Here is a 24239-nt window from a genome sequence, read left to right as displayed (position 1 = left end):
ATTTAAAATAGCTTTGATTGTGTTATTGCTTCAAGGCCATCAACAGCATGTGTTTCTTGTTTTAAAGTCAGACGTTAGTTAGCATGTGTCCTACAAGCTGGAAAAATATTAAAATGATACCGATTATAAAGTCCTTTTTAGTTGTCTATTTTTAACATTGAGCTCATATTTAAGTGCTTCCATGCTAGTCTGTTTCATGTTGTTTTTGGCACATTTAGAACCTGTTTTAATTTGGCTAATATTTAATACAGCTGCTTAAAAACAGGCTAACTTCTAACTAGCAGTATACTTATTATTAGTGAACCAGTTTTTTTCACTGAAAAGCCAGAATGCGCCATTTGGGCCGGAGTACGTTGCAACGTAACGTCAGGCGCATGCAAGATCCCGCCCACTGTTGGAAGGCAGCGCAATAGAATGCAAAAAACTGCTTGCAGACGATGACTACCATCATTTGTTAATTTAACATCCTAAATCTTAAATGTATGCGTGATATGTAAAAGAAAATGAGACGCAGTGTTTTGCTATTAATTGTCAAAACAAGACCATCCAACATTTCACAGGTCAGTAAAAATTTCCATTAAAAAAAATAGAGGGAGGAAGTATATCAGTTTTGCTAGCTTAGTCAAACGGTCATGTAGAAATTATGTTTGTTTCGGTTCAGTTAAAAAAGAAGTATATCAGGATGCATATATCAGGATGCTATGTCGGCTAATGGAACCGTTAGTCAGTTGTTATGGCAACTGGTCTGTTTGTAGCGTAAAACCGACACAGAGCAAGAAAAAAGAATATGAGTGGTTTTGGGTTGTTCTTCATCGGGTTTTCTGTGTTATTTTCCATTTCTGTGGCGCACCTCACTAAATTAATAATACCTACATCTACAGGTTTCTTTTTTTTTTTTTTTTACGGAATTGCTCTTCTGCGGCCGCGCGGCTATGGATAGCAAGTACAAAATCGTTTTTTTTCCCCCCACCGGCATTGTACGCATGCGCGACGTTTCCGGATGTAAATTTTGCGGATGTAAACAATAAGATCCGTCTATACAACCTTTGTGTACATGGGTGACTGGAACATATCCGCCCTTTTTAGTCATAACAGCAGTATATTAGTCTTTTTAGTCTTTAAAAAGTTAAAGACTATGATAAATTCCAGACTGTGAAATCAATACACAGAGATTTTTTTAAAGTTTTTTTTTACATCAGACTTTACTCATTAAAGTCTGATGTGAATGGGCTCTGTTAAGAATTAGAAGAAAATCCAGCAAGTTCAGAAGTGCATTATAACTTTTACGCATGTAGCTTGTGTCAAAAAGAAAAAGGGCTTATTATCTGCACAATTTTGCTGCTTTGAAGTTAAATTAAAACTAGCGATAGACTAGGACTATTTGTAGTAAGCTAGTTGTTACATAAAAGTTAAAGTACTGCATGTTCCATTCTATTTTTTAACAGAGTATTTGAGTAGCTTTTTGTACTTTTAAGGAAAGTTTTACAGCTCCATACGCTTTACTTGAGTAGAATTATTGTCATACAATATAACATTACTGTTACTTGAGTACAAATTTTGGCTCTGCTTGTTAACACCTATGTTGTCACAGTTTTTCGTCTTTGAACATGCAGAGCTACCTTTGATTTCGCCGATGTTTATTGGGGGAAACGGACCGGTTGCAAACGGTACAGGTATCGTTTAAACGTCTGCAACAACCAATGGGTAATTTCTGTGTAGCACCTCAATCCCCCACCCCCCACACACCTCTGTACGTTGATAAGCGTCTCCTGTCTGGAGCGACCCCCCTCCTCGGTTCGCCTCTTACGCAAAACGCAGCAGAGGGTTGTGATTTGCTGAGCTGAGCCCTCCCTCTTCGATGGTAACTTATTACAGGAGTTTGCAGGCGGAGCTGCTCCCCGCGAGATAAATTGTGAGTGGTACAATTGGAGGAGTCGGGTACGAAACTGTCCTTTCGTGTTTCCTGTGAAGGACGGTTAACAGTCGCAGCTTTTTAAAACTCCGGTCAAACCTTTACAGAACGTAAACCGGGGGGATATTTCTGTGGAGGTAACATGGCTGGGAAAAAGGAGAGCGACGGCGGATGGAGGAAATTTCTGTGGAATTCAGAGAAGAGAGAGTTTCTAGGACGAACAGGGGGCAGTTGGTGTAAGTACTCCATTTTCTTTTTTTTCCCTCCTCCCTTCATTGAACTGAACCAGTTCTCGTCAGACGCCTGTCGTGAAGGATGATGCCCCTTCTGTTATTCTAAGGGAGAATGGAAACCATTTTTTATTCTTCTCATTTCCTCACTCTGCAGACAGTCAGCACCTGTTAGAGCACAGAAGCTCTGACACGCCGAGTCGTGACTTCGGTTTCAGTGCAGACTGTGGGGAGAAGTTTGTCTTCTAAATCCGTGACAAGCTCAACTTCATCTCCAGCCACCAAACACGAAACCGGTTTCCTTCGAAGAGTTTGTCCTGGATCAAGAGTAGTGAAAAATATAAGCTGATTAATAAGCTCGATAAACCAATCAACTCTCACTTAAACTGAATGACATCTCTGCGATGACGGCTTTATTATTTATCTGGATTCAGATAGTGTTAACAGATAATACAATTGTAATAGACAATGATTACCGTAGGCGTAGCCCATGTTGTGCCAGTCAATTATTGCCCTTTAGAAAAAGGTCATCTTGAAGGACAGATTGTTGTGGGCCAGGACCGTCCACTAAACGAGTTTGGCTTAAATGTTTGTGATTTCCTCCACGCTTTTAATGTTGTTTTTTTTTTCACCAAGGAGAAGTAAGCGGAAACAGAGGACATTTCTACAGTTACAAAGCGGATGGCTAATTTTGCTAGGCCCCACCTTTCTCTCATATCCCGGATTATTGAATCCAACTCTTGATAATCGTTTTAGCGCTGTTTTCAATACTTTAAGACGGATGTGGAAGCTTGACTAATGCGGGCAGATCTGGGGGATGATTTGATAGGATAAACGGCAGTCGTTATACAGTCCTAATTACTGTTGCTAAACCGTTTTACCAATTAGAAATGATCACCATTTTTTATTTATTTATTTTATTTTTTTATTTTATTCGGCTGCGGCGCGAGTCTCACCGTTTGGGAACACGGTGCTGTGCTAGAGAGCCGATCACGACTCACATGTCTCATGGGCCGCCCCTCTGTCTGCCTGTCTCTCCCAGCTATTTATTTATTTATTTATTTATTCCCCCCCTTTTCAAAGACGTGAGACACTGGTTGGCACGCTTTCCGCAAGTTTAATGCGCTCGTTACTCCAAGCTTAATGAAAGCTGGAGGTAAACAAGTCTCATTCTTTGAGGTAGGGGGGTAGGGGCAGGAAGAAGCCGAGCAGTTGTAGACGTACCGCCTACAAATGCTCCGTCACAGCTGGCGCGTGCTGCCCAATGGCGAACTCTTGGGAGCTACTTTTCTGCCAGATTTCAATCAGCACGTGTCACTACAGAGCTAATGTTACCATGCCCGCAGTGAGACTTCGTGAGAGTCCGTCCTGTGTTTGTTGTGGAGGGGGGAAAGTGACGCCTCATTTGCTAAAAGTGTCCACTGAAAGCAACAGGTTTGTCTGTGACGTCCTTTGGAAGCCGAGAGGAACTACGGCCTGCCTTTTGAACTGCCCTCACATATTTCCGGCTAAGAGTTTGTGTTTTCAGCACGTGAACTACAAGGAGCTGTCGGTGACAGTCTGAAAAAGAGGCCCGTTATACACATGTTTGTCTAAAGCTGCTGTAGTTTCAGTAGTGTGAATACTTTTTTGAGCTTTAACAAACATGGAGAGAGATCAGCGGGGACGGGCCCTCAACAGGACAACACGTCGCAGCAGGCCGGTGGGGGGAGGGGCTCTCCATTCAAACTCTGCCTGTCAACCAGACTCCCCTCTTCCCACACTCCGCTTCTGAGACTATTAGATTTCCCGGTTTGTTTGGCGTGTTTATGAAACTCAATTTTCTGGAATCACATAAACCAAAAGCCATAAGAACAATTTTGGAGTTTTATTTATGTTTTTTTTTTTTTTTTACTATTATTGATATTTTACACTGGATACTTAATTTCACAATTGGAGCTTGATTTACATTCGCCTCTGGAACGTTTTGTACCTTCTTTGACCATCGATGATTTAAAGCTATTTTCCACAATTAACTTAACTTGAGCGGAAATTTGATTATGTGATTCCAATAAACATTACTCACCAGCAACAAGTTGCTTAGAGTTATATTAGTTTGAGCAGGGGTCCTAACACCGGATCAGAACCACAATAAATGCAAATTGCATAGAATATAAAAGTTTTTTAAAGTATTGTACGCTGAAATTTAAATATACATAAAGTTAGAAAATTTTATAATGACTATAAGTTTTGAAATTACTGATAGAGAATGGTTTAAGTTCATGGGAACAAAATGAGTTGTTCCCATGAACATAAAAATGGACAGGACAGTTGTGACAAAAAAAACTAAAGTTGTCTGAAAAGACAAAAAGACAGCCTGAATAAAAAGAAATAAAGACTGGCATAAAATGGAAGAAGGCAGAGACAAATTTGCTACAAAGCGGGATACGACTTAGTGAAGAGGCTGACTTTAACCAGAGATGTTTTATTTAATTATGTTGCTGAGGCAAATTTTAATTAATAGAATTAATGAATAGACAGCTGTTCAAAACCGGTTCCTTCATTTGTTGAAATCATGGGTACAAGAACAGAAATGTATTCGGAATCGGAGAAATTCCAGGATCGGCTCTCATTCATGACCTCCCAATGCTGCAAAATCCCAACAACTTCCACTATAAGATTAGATACATTAATGTATCTCATGTTGATACATCAATGTACCTATAGCTTCTTTGATGTAGATACATTGATTCTGCTGTGTTTCTTTTCTTTTCTTGTTGGATTCTAAGTTATTGTCTCTATCACAATCCTACATCACATCATGTTTTTTTCTTTAATCATCCTCAGTCCTTAAAAGTAAACACTCATTTCCAATGGTCTCAGACCTCTTAAGACCACTGGAAATCACTATCAGTTAGTTAGGCTAGGCGCTATTGGGGGCTTCACTAATTTTATATGAACATATTCATGTTTGGATGACTCCAAAGTTATGTTTTTGTTTTTTTTTAATAAAGCAAACACAAGTTGACTTGGGAAGATCTGATTGGCTCTCTTGCCTGAGAAGCTGTGAGAAGAAAAACATTTGTTTCAGCAAATTCCCTTCACCTTTTCACAACAGGCAGCGAGTGGCACAGTGTTGGAGAGAGAAAAAAACTGTCTTCCTCCACGTGTGTGACATGTCAGCATGTCTACAGTTACTTCCTGACAGGTGCGTCACCGCGCCAACGACAAGTTCAACTCTCTCTAGAGGCATTTTGTACCCTTTACCTCCGTTTTTTTTTTTTTTTTTAACCCATTCCCAACTCTGCACTTCTGATGAGATCGTATCACCCAAAAACATGTCGTCTATTGCGTTCAAACACGTGCGGGAAGAATATCGGAGCCAACCAGAGAGCTTGAGTGGGGGAGGGCCCAGTGAGCCCGCTCATTCCCCTGCTGTCTGTTTGCAAGAGATTATTGTTCAAGAGGTGGAGGCCGTTGACTCGCCAAACCGGTTGATGTGGACGAGAACCTGGAAGTGGAGGGAAGAGTTTCATAAGGCGCAAGTGAGGAAGAGGAAACAACATGAACTCTGGCAGAGAGAGTTTAACGGTGCAGAATGTGATGTTTTGTTGGTTTTTTTTTTCCACATCTTGACAAGGTCAAGTTTAGGCAACACAACAAGCTGACCTTTTCTAAGCATTGCTTTAAAGACAACAACGTTTGATCAGCGGTTCTGTCGAGACTTGACAGTTTTAGCTACCAAGCAAGATAAACTGAACTGTTACAGGGGTGATTGAACAAAAAGACTTCTTCCAAGCAGCCAACAGCAGGTGCACACTTTAACAGTAATGTATGCCGTCCCCTCTTCCACCCCCCTCAATGAACCTTAATGAAACTCTACCAACAAGGAAAACTAATAAGATTCAGTCCACTAAAGGAACATAAACAAAGGAGCTCTTTGTTTATTGAGATGAGGACAGCGTGTGTTATCCAGAAACCTGTTGGAAGCGACACTTTGGGGGTGGGGATAATGAGGGTGGGGGGATGTCCGCATGAGAGCGAGCAGTGGCGCCTGACAGTGACTCAACCTGTCGCACTGGAATCGTGGCTCTGCAGCCGTTACATAATTGGCGTAAAGTTTGAATCGGGCTGGAAGTGTGGAGAGACTCCTTTCACCGCCAGCTTTGGAATGAGGAGAGTTTTAGCTAATTAAATGTGTATTATTTCTCAAACTTCACGCTAGGTTGAGCTTATTTAAAGGAAAAAACAAATAAGCCTGAGGAGCTTCAGTTGTTAAATGCTTCTCTAAGTCCATAAAACAACAAAGAGCTTTAAGAGCTACAGTCCAGATTAATGAAGTAGCTGCTGGCTGCACTTGCACATCAGAATTATCATTGTCATAACAACTAGGCCCGGTCACAGCAACAGATTTTACAGGATGACAATTTTGTCGCAGAAATGATTGCAATAAGCAATAATATTGTCATTTTTGGACCATTCTCAACTCATATAATAATTACAATGAATTACTAATGCAAGTACACCTTCTCAAAGATAAAATCTCAAATTTCTAAAAACATTTTACAACGCAACTGGAAAACAGTTTAAAAATAAAACAAGCAACGCAATAGTAATTATAAGGGCTTATGAAGTCTCGATAGCCAAAATTGCATTTCAAAAGATAGTAATCATTCAGGTCAAGACAGGGAAAACAGGCAAAAGAGGCAGGTAGTGCCAACCAACTACTTCGTCCTGAGTGTCATATGTTTGCAGCATTTCTCAAAATGGCGGCTTTTCAACGATATTAAACAGGAACGTCTCTTTAATGACTGTAGTCCAAATGAGAATTATCGCACTCATTTGAATTTATTGTGCGATTAATTGATTTATTGCTCATCATGACAATGTCTGATGCCTATTGCAATGTGTGATGCCCATGTTTGGATGCCCGTTGCACTTTTTAAAGTCATGTTTTCATTGTTTTATATGCCAAAAGTATATTAATTGGCCAGCTGTAATAACTTTTACTACTCTTTTTTTATAGATTCAGTAATGGTGGTGAGAAAAAAAAAGAGTATTTATTTAAATCAGAATTGCATGTTTTCCTAACATGGTGCAGTTAAACTACAGGTTGGTCAGTCAATACAGATTCCCTTTAATTTCTCCCTAAGGACTATAAAACCTAAAATAAAAATATCTCAAACGGTAAGTAGCTCTGATTCCAACAGAATATGAAGGAATTGATACACACTTTTGGTTTAACTTCTGCAGCTTTAATTCAGCTCCAAAAAGTGTATCAGAGTACAAAGATAAGGCAGTCACAGACCTCTAACAGGGGGAAATTGTTGTTTTCAATTAGAAAAAAATTGAAGCTTTGTCAGCATCTGACCTGACTGGTGCGTCTCTAACCATCGGCCCTCTTTCCACCTGTTTCTCTTTCTAGTGAAAATCTTCCTGTTCTACGTGATTTTCTATGGATGCTTGGCTGCGATCTTCATCGGGACCATTCAGGCTCTGCTGCTGACGATAGACGAGTTCAAACCCACCCACCAGGACAGAGTGGCTCCCCCAGGTAAAACCAGGAACTTTTCCCTCTGACCCCGCTTCCTCCTGAGCGATCCGCCGGTTGCCGAACGACGGCGCGGCGCTGTCGGACGGCCGCGGGAGAAAGACAAACGGTTTAGGTGTGCTTCTGAGCAGCTACTCTATCCGGAGTCTTTCTGACCTCGAACAGGCTCAGCCATTTTGTCCTTCACTCTCTCCCAGCCTGTCAATGGTTACCCCCCTCAGGGTGCGGGGGAACTGAAACGATTTGGGATTATGAGTCACAGCAGCCTGCTTTTTACACGGAGAGCTTGTTGAACATTGTTTAGAGGAAAATAATATTGTTTCTCATCCCTGAATGAGCTTGTAACAATCTCTGCGTGGAGACGGGGGGGATGTGTTTAAAATTCAAATGCTGCCGTTGCATTAGAAGCATTTAGAAATCTCCTGCAAGCTCAGAGAGCGTTTGTCGTTTTTCTAAGTTGTTTTCATAGGTGCCAAGCCTCCCCCCCACCCCACTCCCCACACCTCCTCCACCCCATCATGTTGCGCAGCACATGCTTCAGCCTCTGCGGTATTTTTAGCAGCCATTGTAGACGGCCGGCTCCGTTTTCCTGCCGCTCTCAAACCACCGACCGCCCGACAATCGACCAGATCAGCAGAAGCCTGGCAGAAAGTGTTGGCCTGACGGTGAGCTGAAGCAAGTTTCCACTAGAGGAACGAACAAGGAAGCAGAGAGACTCTTCTTTTTTCTTTTTTTTTTTTCTTTTTCTTGAGCTCAACCCGCCTTCCACTCTGGGGCTAAAAGTTTCCATTGTGAGAAAGAGAGAGAGAGGGGGAGAGAGAGAGAGAGAGAGAGAGAGAGAGAGAGAGAGAGAGAGAGACACATGAGAGTGGATGGGTGGGGGCAGGGGACTGGTGAACTTTTCACAAGTGAGATTCTGACACTTTTCTCTCTCGCCCGGCCTCTTGCTTAAGTATATGGCGACGCATAAATCCACCCAGTGGTTTTTAAAAAAAAAAAAGAGGAAAGGTTAATGAGAGTTATGTCTTTGATTGCCATTCGAACCCATCTCACTCTGCCCCGGTGCCACACCTTCACTTGGGAGCTTTTGTGCGCGAGGTCTGTGGAAAATTACCACTCCCAGGAGCTGCCTGAGACCATCCGAGGAAAATCCCCAAGACCCTACATTGTCTTAAGATAAAGAGCAGAACCTTGCTATGGCTTTTGTTTTCCCTCTCCACTAATCATTCTGCAGTGATTTTGTTTTGTTGTTATGCTTTTTTGTTGTCGTTGTTGTTTTACATATTGGTTATAATTTTCACTGATTTCCTTCTTCTTACTCAAACTTTTTGATGTTCCTCAGGTCTGTCACACACGCCCCGCTCCGACAAATCTGAAATCACTTTCAATGTGAAAGATGCGGACTCGTACAAGAAGTACATCGCCAGCATGAAGGAGTTTCTCGAGAAATACGACGACAACAAGCAGTTAGAAAATAATAATTATGACGATTGCAATGGCAAGTATCAAGGAATCATCACATTTGATTACTGGCTGCCGTGTGACAATTAGCTATGGAGATTTGGCAGTTTTTGGTTCTGGTTCAATTTTTGATCATTTTCTCACATCTAACACGTTGAATTCTGGATTTAGTAAGTTTTATTTATGTGTGTGTTTGTGTTTCGATTCACTATTTGCAGACTTGCCTCAAACATACGTGGATCGTGGCAAACTCGACAAAGAAGGAGTGAAGAGAAGTTGCCGTTTCCTCAGAAGCAATCTTCAAAACTGCTCTGGGGTAAAGGATGACACTTTCGGCTTCAGTAAAGGACAGCCGTGCCTCATCGTCAAGCTCAACAGGATCGTCAACTTCAGACCAAAGGTGTGTGTCCCATGCATGAAGCTGCTGGTTCAATTGTTTTTCCTTTAAAAGATTAAAACCAAACCGCAGCAACTCTGAGTTTCTTTCTCAGCTTCAGATGTCCTTTAACATTTGTTGCTGGTTTATATCCTCCTTAAACAAGCTCTGTGCTGAGGGAGGTTGCCTCTACTGGAAGCAGATAGAGCCACAATAGTTAGCACAGACTCCTGTCATCCTGTCTTGAAACTGAAAAATGCAAGAGAAGCTTTCCACTTCAAAGATCCTACATCTTAGCACAGTTCAGCAAACAGTTGATAATTCTGTGAATACTAGATTCTCGGAATTATCACGGCATTTACTCCAGACTCTCAAACAAACAGCCAATCAGGAATTTCAATTTCCATTCATTGATTAGGTGTCATCTTCTGATTCTGATGTTTATTTCAGGCTACAGTATGTAGTTTTTATATAAAAAAAAAAGTTTAACTTGTCACTATGTCATGAACATATGAGACAGATAATCTGTGGAAAAAAAGTCAAACTCCTCCACCTCCTCCTAGTGTTACTATTGCCATTTGCAAAAACGCTGTCGGTCAGAAACAACCAATTAGCAAAACGGGGAGGGTCTTAGAGCTGTTAATCATCCTCATGTACCTGCTGCTTAATGTGCTAACGGTGGACAAACAACTTAACCATTCCAGGCAAAACTGTTTATCTGCAGTTATCGGTAGCTATGCTAACTAGCCTTAGCACTCATCAAAGGCTCCGTTGTGGGGAACTAGCAGTAACGTAGCAGAGAGAAAGGAGAAAAGGGAGAGTAGGAGCGGCGTGTACACAAGAGTGTTTGACAGCTCTAAGACCCTTCTCCTGGCTTTGATTGTATATCTGCAGATGAGTTTGATCTTTGCTTCAGGAGCGATTTTATAACCTAAAATCTTTCCAAACTCGAAGATTTGTTTTTCTTAGAAGGCACTGAAGGTTTTTCAGTCAGCTGGGCAGCAGTGCACAGAAACAGGCGGGGGAGAGGGAACTTGCCTGTCTCCATACAGTCGAGGGATAAAAAGCTGACCCTGTCTGTCATCCCAGTTAGCCAGTAAAGCACAGAGCGGTTTGGTGTGTCATGATATGAAATCCATGCCTTATATATAAAGCATTATGAACACTAATTTGATTCATTTAGCTAGCTAACAGTGTTCTGCTAGACAATGGACGATACGGCTGAAAATGTATCACGATGTGAGCATTCATACATCAGTCGATATCAGTCATCGATAAGTGTTGATTTGTGTTTTGTTTTTAATATCTGAAATACTGACAAACCGATGACTTGAGCTTTCTAGTTTTATCCAGTTTTCACTCCATGCAGTTTGAGGCACAGTGGCAAAACCTGCAACTGCTGCTTACTTAACAGGTTGTTGCTAGGTAACCAGAGAGCGATGCCACCAACCTTCCTTGGCTGGTTGTGAGAGGTTGAGCGGCTTTCTTCTGCCTGCATCCCCCAGAATGCTGTGCGGCTCTGCAGTGAAATTATTTAATACTTATACCTATTGACATCGATCACGTGTCAGAGGCGATGCATATTACTATCGATTCATTGTCCAGTCTTTTGTGTTTCCTGAGCATAAATGTATGTAAACCTGCTCAAAATAAAATTTTGAAGCATTATCATGCACATGATTAATTTATATTTGTTTATTAGTGTAGTTTCTAGTATTCAAAACTTAGATGTAAAACTGACGGGAAGCAAGTGCTTAATAAAGTGTAAGAGCACCTGGGCGTTTGTTTGACCCGGCTATGGGGAAGTTGGTGAGTTTTCCACCCAGCGGGTTATGATTTTGATTCAGGCGGTTCACAGAAACATGCTTCACCTAAAGGGGAAGCCCAGCAACATGAAACATGAAAGTTACAGGTTTCACACACACATTACATCTCAAACGTTCCTATGAGTGCAGTGAAGCTGCAGATCAGCCCTGAAGCTGGCATGTTTCCTGTTGCATCATATGACTGGTGATAGAATTGAAAATTTCTGTAGGATGAGTTAAATTATTGTTTTTAATAGGCTGAACAAATAAGCCAATAACAATACTTATCAGCATAGACACGTGCTCAATGTCAATAGATAATAAGTCTGATAGAATGGTCAAGAATGGTTCTGGAACTCCGAGCCAGAACCGCACAGCATTCTGGGGGATGTAGGCAGAGGAAAGGCTTTAACTGTTCAACCTCTCGTAGCTAAGCAAGGTTGGTTGTATCCACTAACTCGCTCTCTTGTTACCTAGCAACAACCTGTTGAGCAGCAGTTTAAAGTTTCGCTACCGTGCCTCATAACTGCCTAAAAAATATATTTTAAAAAAGTGAAATCTGTAGTTAAAACAGAAAAAGCTACACCATCAGTTTGGAAGTATTTCAGATATTTAAAAATAAACACTAATCAACAATTATTGATATGGACTGATACAAAATGCTTATCTGTTCCTGATGCGTTTTGCAGCCATGTTGTCCAGCCCTAGGCTGAATTTTTAGAGTAACTTTTATGACAAAAAAAAGTCAGTGTGGAATTCTGCTCTGTCTTTAGCCTCCTACCAACAAAACCGCCCTTCCAGATGCTCTGAAAGGCAAAACCTTTGAAAACTACATCCCCATTCACTGCAAGAACAAGGTAAGTTTGTGTATTTCATTACTTCTGTTCAAGAATTACCATTGGTTTGCAGAACCAAGGACTTCCCCGCTCGTTGGTTAGTACTAACTCAGTGTTTCTCGCCTTGCCCACAGAGGGACGAAGACGAAGGCAAGATTGGAGAGATCAAGTACTTCGGGCTTGGGGGACTCGCCGGTTTCCCCCTGCAGTACTACCCCTACTACGGCAAGCGCCTGCATCCCGATTACCTGCAGCCTCTGGTGGCCATCCAGTTCACCAACCTCACCTTGGATGAGGAGCTCCGCATCGAGTGCAAAGTTTACGGTGACAACATCGACTACAACGAGAAAGACCGCTATCAGGGACGCTTTGACGTTAAGTTCACCGTGACCTCGAAGTCGTGACCCCAGGCACGATGAGCGCACACAAAAAACAACGTAGAAAGATATTCAAGAGTTCAGATTTAAAAAAACAAAAAACAACCACCACTAGTCTTTGAACATTCATTATTTACAGGACCTACACTTAATCCGTGTGCTTTACACTAGCTTTTCCCGTGTTTTCTGTCCAGAGTTAGAATGTAAAATACGCAAAAAAGAAAAAAAAAAAAATAAAAAAAAAAAAGGTAGCAATAGCAAATATTTATTCTACTGTAAATGGGGGGAGGGTAAAAACAAAAAAAGAAACAAAAAGAAAAATAGAGAAAAAAAAATCCTTGAGCCATGGGATGTTCATCGATTACTGTAAAACTGCAGTTTCACTACTGATGTGTAGCGAGTTGTGTCTCTGTCCCCCCATGGTGTTTCATCCTCACGTGGTTTCTATATATTTTTGAAGTGTCCAGAGTTTGTAGGCTAGCCCCGTCGTGATCTCCTCTGTCTTATGTCTGCTTTAGTGGTCCAAGGTGTGTGTGCGCGCATGTGTGTGTGTGCGCTCGCTCGTGTCCGTGCAGGCGTCTGTAGTTTATGTGAGTGCGTGGAGTGTTTGTCAATGTGCTCAGACTAACTGAAATACTAGCATGGTACTCTGAACCTTTAAGACCCATGTGTTGAGTAAAGATGACTGCGCTCCATCTTTTTTGTTTTTATGCATTTCCTTATTCAAGTTTGCCGTAGAATATGTTTGCTCACTTTTCTTTTCTTTTTTTTTTTCTCCTCTGCTTCACAATTAGGTTTTGTTAGACGACAGTTCTGTTTGATACTCTTATCAGTTCATTCTTAATTCATAGTGTAAAAGCTTTGTGGGTCCAGCCTAAGAAGACTGTCACCTCCATGGAAACCGTGGCAACTCAGTGCTTTTGAAATCTGCTTTGCTGGAGACGTCACGTTCCGTGATGTAACTTACTATTGAATGTTTTTAGCCATTTTCATAATGGAAGAATTTTATATTTATGCAGTTGTACATTTTTTTTTCTTTTCTTTCTTTTTCTTTTCCTTTTTTCAACGTGTGATGTTTATGAATCCAATACCAAAGTTGCTGGTCTAAAACATTTGAGAAAATCAGAGACAATGCAGTATCATGTGTAATAAAGATGTTGTAGTGGGTATGAAAAAAAAAACAATACTTAATTCAATGTTTGAGATCAAAAACACACATCAGGAGTCTGATCTTGTCACTTTATTTAATCTGCATAAGGCTGAAACAATAAACGGAAAATTGAGACAACAGTGAAGTCCTTGTGGTGTTTGGTGAATGACGTGTTTCCTTCTTAGCTTTCATCCGTCCAAAATCCTGAAGAAATATTGCACCTGGAGAAGATATGCCAAGTTACTCTTATTTTCACCAACAAATGTGGAAAAAACAAACAAACAAACAATTAAACAGAGTTCTGAAAAAGCACAGAAGAAAACAGCTTGTTCTGCTTTGTACAGATGACATCACGAGAGCCCCAAGAAGCAAAGCTGATCCGCTGGCGTTACGACACGAAGGACTTTTAGCTGATTTCTACACAGATTCTGAAAATCTCTTGAGTTTCATTCCCATCAACCCTGATGCTCAAAGAAATGAATCAATAATAAACATGGAAGCAGTGTGCATCTATGTTTTTTATTATTTATACGTTTTCTTGCAGGGTTCCCACACAAGCTAGTAAGTAAGAGCACAGCTTTGAATTAGAGAATCAAAACTTGAAGTGAAAGAAGAGGAAAAACAAATAGAGGAACTTAAAAGCAGTCAGATCAGTTTCCTTATGCCTCGTGATGTCATTAAAGGCACTTAAAAGCTTTTTCTTAGATTTTGTCATTACATAATGTTTCAAATAAAAATGGCAGAAAAAAAACGACTTTTTCTATTGGTGGCAAAGAAAACCCAACAGAGAGTTTGGTTGATTTCATGAGGCATTCCGGTTAGCACACTGCTAAATGTTTCTAGTGCAAACGTCTTAGTACACTTGAAATAAGACAAAACCAACTTACAAGTAACTTTGTTTTACCAAGATATAGGAGCTTGCGTTGAGTTAATAATTCTTAAGTTTTGATAAAAACTTAAGAATTATTAACTCTAGTTAATAACTGGTGGATTATTTCACTTATGGGAAAATTGTCTTGTTATAAGTAAAAATATCTGCCAAAAGAACAGATAGTTATCAATATTAATATTAATCAATATTTACTTAAAACAAGCTCTTACATCTTGCTGAAAATTTACTTGTAAGTTAGTTTTGTCTTACTGTCAGCAAGGATACCAAGACGTTTGTGCTATTAACTAGACCGAAGTTACTTGGTAAGGCTTTGTGCTTTTGCAGTGCATCTTTAAAGGAAACGTATCACAGTGTTATCTAAATTCATTTATTATTCATCTAATTCATGATTGAACCCAGGTGTCTGACATCACGTGCAGTAACACTCAGCCCCTCTCCTCTGCACAGGCCCTTTCTTGGTCGCTCTGTTTCCAGTCTTGGGAAAATGGCAGCCCAGTTGGCCACAGGCTAATGTTTAACAAGGAAGCGTTTGTCCTGGGTTACAGATCAGGAGTTCTCCTGAACAATGACGTCCGATTGGTCAGACCCACTGCCTGCGAAACAATGGTTTTGTTTCAAATTCCTCTGCCACTCTTGTTCTCCTCAAAACCAGCGTGATCTGAGGTTGCCCCGGCCCACAGAGCGGAGTCATGGGACTTGTCTAAAGACGCGGCTTCACAGAGTTGAGGGGGCTTTGTTCTCGGACGAATGCAAGGTGGCTGCTTATGCACGGGGCCGTAAGACAATGACGAGACTCATTGGAGGGGTGAGAATGGTCGTGTTGATGGAAACGTGTGGGAGTGGCATAAGGAGTCTAGCAACAGTACACACACACTCCTCCATTTGTTTCCTCTTCTTCTGTTAGTCATGCTATGGCCACACACTTCCATGTAGTTTATTGGTAGTTCATAATTGGGAACAAGAAGAAAAGGTATACCGTTCTTTTCTTTTACAAAATGGAATCTGAAAAGTGTGGAGTGCTTTTGCCTTTCACAATTAATCAATACTCTCATGCGAAACGTGAGGCTTTGCTGTACACCAGGGATGCACTGACTGCAGTTTTCCAGCTGATCACTGATTCTGATTCTTTTTTAATTGCCTGAAAAGAAGCTAAATATAGCAACCAGGCCTGCCACAATAACAAAACAAATTTTGCTGGGTGATAAAATGTTCCGGAAGTTATTGCGATAAACGATAAAGTTGTTTTGAGACCAGGTAAAATACTGGCAATGGCCTCATAATGTAAGAACACATTGTTCAATAAAGTTTAAATTTTAATGAATACGCAGCACTAGAACTGGAAGACATTTTAAATGTACAAAATAAATAAACAAAACAGAGACAATAAATTAAATGAATTATGTCCTTCAATAAAAGGGTTGATGTAGATCTAAGTCCCAGACTGAAGACTTTTATCACCCAGTTTTTAGTAGAAAGAGAGAAAAGAAGAAAACGCTAAATGGAAATGATTCAGCTTGTTTTAATTTATCATGTGGTTAAATGATTTGTTGCTTGTTGCAGAAGGCCTAATAGGGACAAAGTTACTAAGTTGGCAAAAGCAGGTGACTATTGTTAACAGAGCATGTGCAGATTCAAATTCAATTCAAAGATACTTTATTTATCCCAAACAGAAACTGAATGTTGTTGTAATTCATATTAGTGGTCAGGACTCTCCTGGGAGAGCAAAAGGGGACAGTGGATGATTTTCAGACCTTTGTGGAGGGAGATGAGATCAGTTTAAGAAAACTGGGGCACCTCTAATCTAAATCACACTGTGTGTACCTCTGGGTATGTGTTTAGGGTACCTACATTTTTTAGTTTTTTGCATCCTTCTCATTCATGACTTGTAAATCAGGCGACTTCTAGAAGGCAGGTGTTTGGAATGGATTTTATTATGGGGTGTCATACAATAGCAGATTTGCATTTGTGCAAAAAAAAAAAATCAGAAAATGCATTTTCACCTTTTATTTCACTATTATGTTGTTTTTTTGTAACATGAGAAAATGTAGGAAAACTAAAAAAGCTTAAGGGTTATGAATAATTTGGTCACTGTGTGTGTGTGTGTGTGTGTGTGTGTGAGACCCACCTCCAGAACACTGTCCTCTGGCAGGTCTGTGCAGTGCACTGCGTTCCTCACTTTGTCTTTGCCATAAAGGCCGCGCAGCGTGTTGGGACGGAGGAGTCGTGCGATTTCCTGTTGAATGAAAACAGCCTGATTGTTATATCTTTCCTGATTAACACAAGGACACACCGTCCCATTGTCATTCAGCTGAGACTTTCAGCAGCAGCAGCAGCAGCTGGTGACACGTGCTCCGGCGTCCAGACGTCAAACTCCTGCGTGGATGATACAGCTGAGGTTGGAAAGTGAACATCCTGTCCTCTTGCTGCGTTAATAAAACTATGATTACTCAGCAGCTGATCATGTGATCCTGGAGGAGAAGTAAAAAAAAAAGAAAAAAGAAAAGAAAAAACAAACACTGACACGCAGAAAAGCTTCCATGGACTCCATGGGGAGGGAGACTTAAAAGGGATGTTTTCTTTTCAGTTTTATGTCAAGCTCACATTAACGAGTGACAGCACTGGACTGGATGAAAGGGGAACATTACAAACCATTGAACTCTATTGTTTCTTTAATAACCTTAAAAGCATTTCCCATATATCAGTATATCACAAATCTGTCCTACAGTTGCACAGCTTGTTTCCTCTCCCTTCTTCTTCTTTTGAGTCTAAATGACTGTTTCCTTTCAATGTCAGACACTCCCAAGGTCAAAGCTGGGCTCCGTTGCCATGCGCGTCTCCAGGCAATGCAACCCTCCCCACGGCGTCTGCCGTAAGAAGGAGGGGCAGCTTGTGAATAATTCATTTACTAAGAACACTGTTGACTCCCTGTCCGTGGAAATCTTGGACAATAACCTTTGTTAATAACCTTTGTTAATAATCTTTGACAATAATCTTGGATAACCAGTAGTAAGACGGTTTGGAAATGCCCCAGAAGCCTGAGGGGATGTGAAATTTTCCATGTTTAAGGGTCGGACTGACTCTTAGCAAACATTTTCCTGTAACCTCCATAACTCTGTCAAGGAAAGAAAATTCTCTGAAATCCAACCTTGGAGAAAAAGCAAAGATGAGGTTGGAGCTTCAAGGACTTCAGGAGGTGTAGTTCAACTTCAGACCACCTGGTTTTATTTTGGCGCTGCTCCCTGTAACCGTATAGCCAGCGATGAGGTACGCTTAAGTATAACGGACCGGGGTTCCTGTAACTGCTACCATGTGTGGACAGTAAGGACTTAGATGTCACATGACTGCCCAGAAATGTCTGATGTCCTTCCCACCCTGCAGAGGTCAGGGAAAGGATGTCCACGGCGTTCACACACACACAGTGCTTACCAATTTCAGTCAGGCAACTCACATGGTGAGTAAATGTTGAAAATATGCCTTTATCTGCCAATTAAGCCTGGGTTTGACTCACCATATTTATGTATTTATTACAACATTAAGTTAGAGTTTAGATCCTGACCCAACTGATTACCTTTATTTATAGGTCTGAGCCCTAAGTTATGACCACACTAGAAAAATGAAAAATAAATAAATAAAAATAGCAATAATAATAACAAATCATAAGAATAAAATCTAAATAATATCAGAATAAAATTGTATTACGAGAATTAAATGTTATGACTTTATTCTCAGAATTTTATGAATTTTATTTTTTTTTCCTCAATATGACTAATATTCTGCTGTACAAAGTAAACCCAACATTTTACTGCTTTCCTGCTTTCAGCAGTGTAACTTCTCCTGTTTTTAGCCTTTGCTTAGCTCCATTCTGTTGCTTGTTGTGACTGCAGGGTGAATCAGGTGTAAATCATCTGGATGTGCGACTGACAAGGACCAATCTGCTGCGTGTGCGAGCATTACGTCGCACTAGTTACAGTCTGATTGCTTCTGCTGCCTACTTACTGTCTTTATTTCCTCAACAGGTTAAACTATCTACTCCTCTATTTAAACTATCATAACACAACTTTATATTGTGCTTTCTCGTTTGGTTTTCTCTTTGCTGGATGCTTTCCAGCACTTATTAAAAACGTGTCAGAAGTTCGAGCCCAACGCGACTATCGAGCAAATAATTCTGGCCCGGCCTGCTTTTTCATTTAGGAAATCTAAACTCCATCACAGGTGGACGACCTCTGCAACATGGAGCTTTATTTAGGGGTATCAGAGTATTTATTATTTAACAGCAACTCTAAATTTATCACAGCGGCAGCAGCCGGTGTCATCTTACCTATTATGGGAAAGAAAATCAAAGAAAAAAAAAACATAGCCTCCAGCACAAAGAGAGCCTTTTACGCCCTTCGTTTGTCGCTGTTATGAAACACAATATATGTAACAACGGCCCACTGTTGCATGCAGCAGACATGGCTTCCTCAGTTACTGATTTAAAGGGGAAGCATTTACTTTAAGGAAAATCAATCTCTGTGGAATGCACTTCAGAACCGGTTAACAGGGCAGAACCGTGTCCCCTCGCTCTCACATCAGGGCCCCGTCACAAGACAAGAGCACGGCCCCGTGACTGACTGGCCGGCTGCGGAGCAAGGCAGCAGGAAGGTTTAGGTGTGAATCTGTGTGCAACTCCTTTTGCACTGGGATTGTTTACGTTCTCTCCAATAAGGAAACATTAGAGTCAATTGATTTGACCTCAGCAGCCAGCTGTACAGTCATGGTGATTCCCATCAGACCTGTGCCGTTTATAGATTAGTCAGCTGGAACAAATCCATAGCTTATTCTCAGCACAAATAACCTAAGCCTCCTACTGGTAAAAGACGCTTTGACCTCCTCCAGTCCAGTCGCAGAGTTAGTTACGGAGAAAGTTCAGCCTTATCTCTTAATTCCATAATAACGTCTGGAATGTCTTTACGCTCCAGTCAACAAGGAAAGGTTCCGTACTTTGGGAGCCACCCAGACGCCGCAAACTGAGGCAGCGCAATCTAAAACAGCTGAAGACAGAGATTGCTAACGTTTGGGTGAGCGCTGAGGAAATGCTGCTGCGGGAGCCTGAGGTCACACGGTGATGAAACAGCTTGACCTCCCTCTCGGTGTGGGAAGTCTGAAGCAATCAAAGTGCTGACCGTCAAAGAGTCCCGAGCGGGGCGAGAGGCGCAGAACGGAACGGCAGCAGATGAACGAGGCGACCTCTTCAGCAGTGTCAAAAATAAAGTAAAGAAATAGTTTGAGAAGTAAGAGTATGTTTTCAGATGTGCTTTATGTTAACTTCACAGAGGGAGGCAGGAGTGCAACAATCTTGATTGTCAATTTTACCTTTATTCCGCCAACTTTACCGTCACTATTTAAAAATATACATAAATTCTGCTTGGGTGGGTTTTTATTGTATCGTTTATTATTTATCATGAACAATTTCTTGTCCTGATAAGAATTTAGATTTATCGTTGTGATGACAAATTTCACTGATCGATGGTAAATAAAAAAACAAAACTGGCAGTATGACTGGGATTATTTTTTGCTGTTTTCTCCACTGTTTGACAAAATGATTACATGCGGTTCCTGTGTGGAGTTTTCTGAGACGAATCACGTTTTTTAAGTTAAGTGTCGTCCTAAAGAAGCCTGTTTAAAATGGGCAAGTTTTTCAAGAACAGTATTTGTGATTGTGGAGTTGTATATGTTTTGCCATGCAGTCAGAGCCATACAGTTACCTAAAAAATAGGTAACAAGTAGTTTTATTGTAATCTTTATCGTCATCACAATAGCACCACAAAATATTGTGATAAAATTAATAGTAAGTAAAATATGGGAATTTTTGGGGGGGTTAAGACCACGGCTTTATACAACATTCTAGTCTTTTTGTCGTACTGCAAAGTGTTATGAAAACACGAAGTGTTTCCACCGACCATAAAATTGCACAAATTGTAATTACGAAAATAAATTTGCTTAATGGAAACACGACAATTTTCAAAAAAACTCAAATTTTTTGGTAAAAGTTTTTTTGCGCTAGCATGAGATGGTTTTTCAGCCACATCGAAATTGGTGTATTTGGCAAAACTGCAATAGGAACATTTTTCTTTTTTTGCATCACACGAGTCACGTGATCTACTAATGTCGGAAAACAGGAAGGTTACAGGACGTAGTTGGAGGATGACAGCGCTGCATGCTTCTTTAACGACTAAATAAACTTATATAACATTTTAATTGCGTTTCTTGTTTAATGGAAACACAGCAATTGTGAAGTTACGTTTATTCGCCGTCAGCAGAATGTCGTCAGGGTTTTGTGCACATTTGTAACGTGACCCAGAAGTACCTACCTCTTAACACTGTCGAGTGCTACAACCAGAACGGTAACCTGATGCTGGGTTATACAAAAATCAAGCAATATATCAGCTGTTGACAGAGTTTGCCACTGAGCTCTTTGAGCGCGTCACAGATGGACAGAACAACGCAGGACACCAACGTGTGATCAGATGAGTCCATGTTTCAGCTTACTGTCGGGATGAGAGAAACTAACAAAGCTGTTGTCACCAAAAGCCATATGTACCCTTCACAGTGACATTTTTTTAGGATTTCAGACTACTTAGAAGCTCATATTTACCAAGAACAAACACAGACTTCTCTAAACGCATCAGTTAGCATGCTTACTGTCAAAATGATTAAACCCTTTAACTAAAAATATACCATCACCTTCGTCCTGTTCCATTTTATTGCACTGCTTTTTTCTGACTTTGGTGCAAGTGGTACTGATGGTAGGTGGGCTGAACTCTTTGAACTCTTTACAAAGCAAATATTAAGCAAACCAGCTGCATTCTGCAGCCCACTGAGTTGTTGGCTGAACATTGTATACGATCTAAGGCTAAGTTTGAAATACTATTTTACTTTATCGCTGCATCATTACTGCAATAAATCTCAAGAGAAAATTATAATCCCATATTGCCCAGCTCCAGCTGACAAAATGACAATAATTGTGACTTTTAGTGCTTCAAATATGTTCATATTTGTAAATTTTAGCAGCTCAGTTGTGGTACTTTCTATGATAACGGTGTTATTTTTAGAGCAGAATTATCTTTTGCGAGGCTCTGACAAGAAAGGCTGACCGATTTTAAAATAGTTTTTATCGTCACTTTATTGCCATCACAATTCATTCCATAAATGTCATCATAAAAGTTAAGGCCTCCCCTGTTCTGGAATTAGAAGTTGGTTCTAGAAATAAGATCAAGCCCAACTTATCAGTACTGTAAGAGCGTCTGAGAAAACACAGGTACTACAAACTAAACACATGGCAGCCATGTTGGAATTCTTGGGTTGGAGTTTGAAGGAACTTTAAAAAATTTACACCTCTTAGAAAAGTGACTTCAAGGGCTCTTTCTGATCGCTTATGTTACTTTAGTTGGGAAAACTTTATTTCAAACTTTGGCTGTCGTATGGTTTTGAAGTGACTTGACAGCACAGTGGTACTTGGAAAACTTTCATTTACATCTCTTGTTCTCCAGGCTTAAACTGGAACTGGTTCTTACTGCTGCTGCTTTTTGAATATTTAAGGGATTAAAAACACAATCAGAGGGATGTTGCGGTTTCAGTCTTAACGTTCCTAAAGGAAAATATGACTGTAGTTACTTAGAGAAAAAAAAAAAAAGAAAAGAGAAGCCTAATAGACATGTGATGATAAATTCCTTTAGCTAATTATCAGAAGCTTGTTCCTCTTTTGTGGCTTTGATGGAAAGAGCAACTCTGACTTTTTCGAGGGAGGACAAATGGATGATGAAACAGAGAAAAAAAAAACAACTGAAAAGATCTGCGTTGGAGAGAAAAACAAGCTGACCCTTTGAAATTATTAACATGATTCAGAGCTGACTCATCGGTCGCAGCTGCATTTGTAGGAGAAAGTCTGCAGGTATGTTGTACAGCACTCATGCTGACCAAGCACAGCCTCTTCATCGGATTTTACATCAAGTGTTGTCCTTGCTGTAATCAACGGCAAACACGCCCACACACACTTCACCCATTGGTTTCAGGACTGTGTGTGTTAGCTGGAGCTATAAACTCTTTCGTATATATGGCATAAAGCCATAAAATCAAAACAAGCTAAGCCACCTTGATTTGAAATTGAATGTCATATCTGGAGATTTCAATTAAAAAGTGACAAAGATCAGAGCTACATCATCTAACTGTAGATTTAAGTCCATATAAAGAGCAAACATCTGCAGCGTACGTGCACTGCTGAAAATTACAACAGAAGTTTGATTAAAAAAAATGTTTGGGTTCCTGTAAGAATTGGATTTCTGAACAACAAATGTATAAAACTTCACCAAACATGAGGCTGATAAATTCATAGTGATTCAAAAATGAATCTAAAAAGGGATACATTTCCAAACTCCCTCTTGCTGTTCTTCACATTAAGTTGGCTGCTGCTGCTGCTGGTGTAAGACACAATGAGAACAGTAGAGGTACTCACAGGGTCAGAAGGTCCACATAATTCTCTGAAAGACTTTGGTATATCTGCGCCTTGGATCTCTAACACAATGCAGGGTCCGGAGCACAGCTCGGTCACCATACCCTGAAACATCCATTCAAAAATGTGACAACAGACTCAGGAAACACACAGATAATGGCTCAGATAATGGCTCCATGTGTCACAGGAGCTCAACTCCTGTGACACATTTTTTTTAAAAAATCAATTCCCTAGATCTTCTCAAGGTGAGCCTTTGTTTTTGTGTAACCAAATGTAGCAGCGAGACATGATAGCCATGATGGCACAACACTGTCATGTTTACACTTACAGGATACTCCGTGACGACGCCTTTGTAGATCTCGTAGAATTCTTCTGCGTTCGCATAGTCTATGTTAAACTGTAAATATATAAAAACGAGGAGGTTAAAAAAAAATAAAGTAAAACAAAAATACAAAAGAAAAACAGGCAAAATCCCAACTAGATTATGAAGACTGAACAGAAGAACACAGAATTAAGAAAAGAAAGTGTATTAATCAGATGGAAACGCTTCCTTCTAAAGGGTGTCAGCAGCTTTTAAACAAGCTCAAAAACCCCCAAAAACTAATATATCATCACAAATATTAGGGCATGAAACCATGGATGTAAAACAGGTAGATGTTATTTACAATTTTTGTCTGAAATTAGGTCTGGACTTTGACTGAGCCATTCTAAAGACATAAACATGCTTTGATACAACAAATAAGTCCATGAGCTCTGCTGTATGTTTAGGTTTGTTTTCTTGCTCATGTTGTTTTGCAGCCTTCAGCAGGGTTTCAACCAGATTCCTCCTTTATTTACAGTTATGTGCAACGTTACTGACACTCTGGGCAGATGTAAGTATAAATTACTCTTTTCATTTTATCAACAAGTTTCTTCTCACATCACAAGCTCATCACCACAGATAAATCGTCCAAACACCAGGGGAAACATAAAGAAGCTCAGCAATTAGAGGAACGGTTTGACTGCCGTATTACCAGTTAAGAGTTTTCTATTGATTATTGAGAAACGTGTAAACAATTCTTCACATACCTTTTGTTTTGTTTTTTTTGCAAACCAAAATTGATACTCCTTTTTACATTGTTTTTAGTATCTTTTGACAAATGTTTGTCTCCCTTTTTTTGTTTAATGAAAACAATTTTAAAT

The 24239-nt window shown here is 40.2% G+C and overlaps 2 protein-coding genes across 4 annotated transcripts in view; one reads left to right on the top strand and one right to left on the bottom strand.

The window, feature by feature from the left end:
* Positions 1 to 1888: 1888 nt before the first annotated feature.
* On the top strand, positions 1889 to 13815 carry atp1b1a (ATPase Na+/K+ transporting subunit beta 1a). Its single transcript, XM_007571350.2, has 6 exons — positions 1889 to 2148; positions 7547 to 7675; positions 9015 to 9170; positions 9352 to 9533; positions 12088 to 12171; positions 12285 to 13815. The coding sequence occupies exons 1-6, from the start codon at positions 2055 to 2057 to the stop codon at positions 12552 to 12554; spliced, it is 915 nt and encodes a 304-aa protein (XP_007571412.1). The 5' UTR covers positions 1889 to 2054; the 3' UTR covers positions 12555 to 13815.
* Positions 13579 to 24239, bottom strand: part of nme7 (NME/NM23 family member 7) — a 27612-nt gene continuing 16951 nt past the window's right edge. For all 3 annotated transcript variants that reach the window (XM_007571351.2, XM_007571352.2, XM_016681382.1), the window contains 4 exons: positions 23386 to 23454; positions 23061 to 23162; positions 16695 to 16802; positions 13579 to 13898 (listed from right to left, as the gene is read on the bottom strand). In XM_007571351.2, the coding sequence (XP_007571413.1) occupies positions 13866 to 13898; positions 16695 to 16802; positions 23061 to 23162; positions 23386 to 23454 (312 nt within the window). In that variant the 3' untranslated portion in view covers positions 13579 to 13865. The remainder of the gene's footprint in view (positions 13899 to 16694; positions 16803 to 23060; positions 23163 to 23385; positions 23455 to 24239) is intronic.

The sequence above is a fragment of the Poecilia formosa genome, unplaced genomic scaffold (assembly GCF_000485575.1).
Source record: "Poecilia formosa unplaced genomic scaffold, Poecilia_formosa-5.1.2 Scaffold279, whole genome shotgun sequence".
NCBI classification, from domain to species: Eukaryota; Metazoa; Chordata; class Actinopteri; order Cyprinodontiformes; family Poeciliidae; genus Poecilia; species Poecilia formosa.
The sequence above is the reverse complement of the archived record's forward strand: the minus strand, read 5'-3'. Positions and strand labels throughout refer to the sequence as shown.

Coding starts and splice junctions, on each gene's coding strand:
- atp1b1a (XM_007571350.2), top strand. CDS start 2,055: ATGGCTGGGAAAAAGGAGAGCGACGGCGGATGGAGGAAATTTCTGTGG. Junction 9,171..9,351: donor TAATTATGACGATTGCAATG/GCAAGTATCAAG, acceptor CACTATTTGCAG/ACTTGCCTCAAACATACGTG. Junction 9,534..12,087: donor TCGTCAACTTCAGACCAAAG/GTGTGTGTCCCA, acceptor CTCTGTCTTTAG/CCTCCTACCAACAAAACCGC.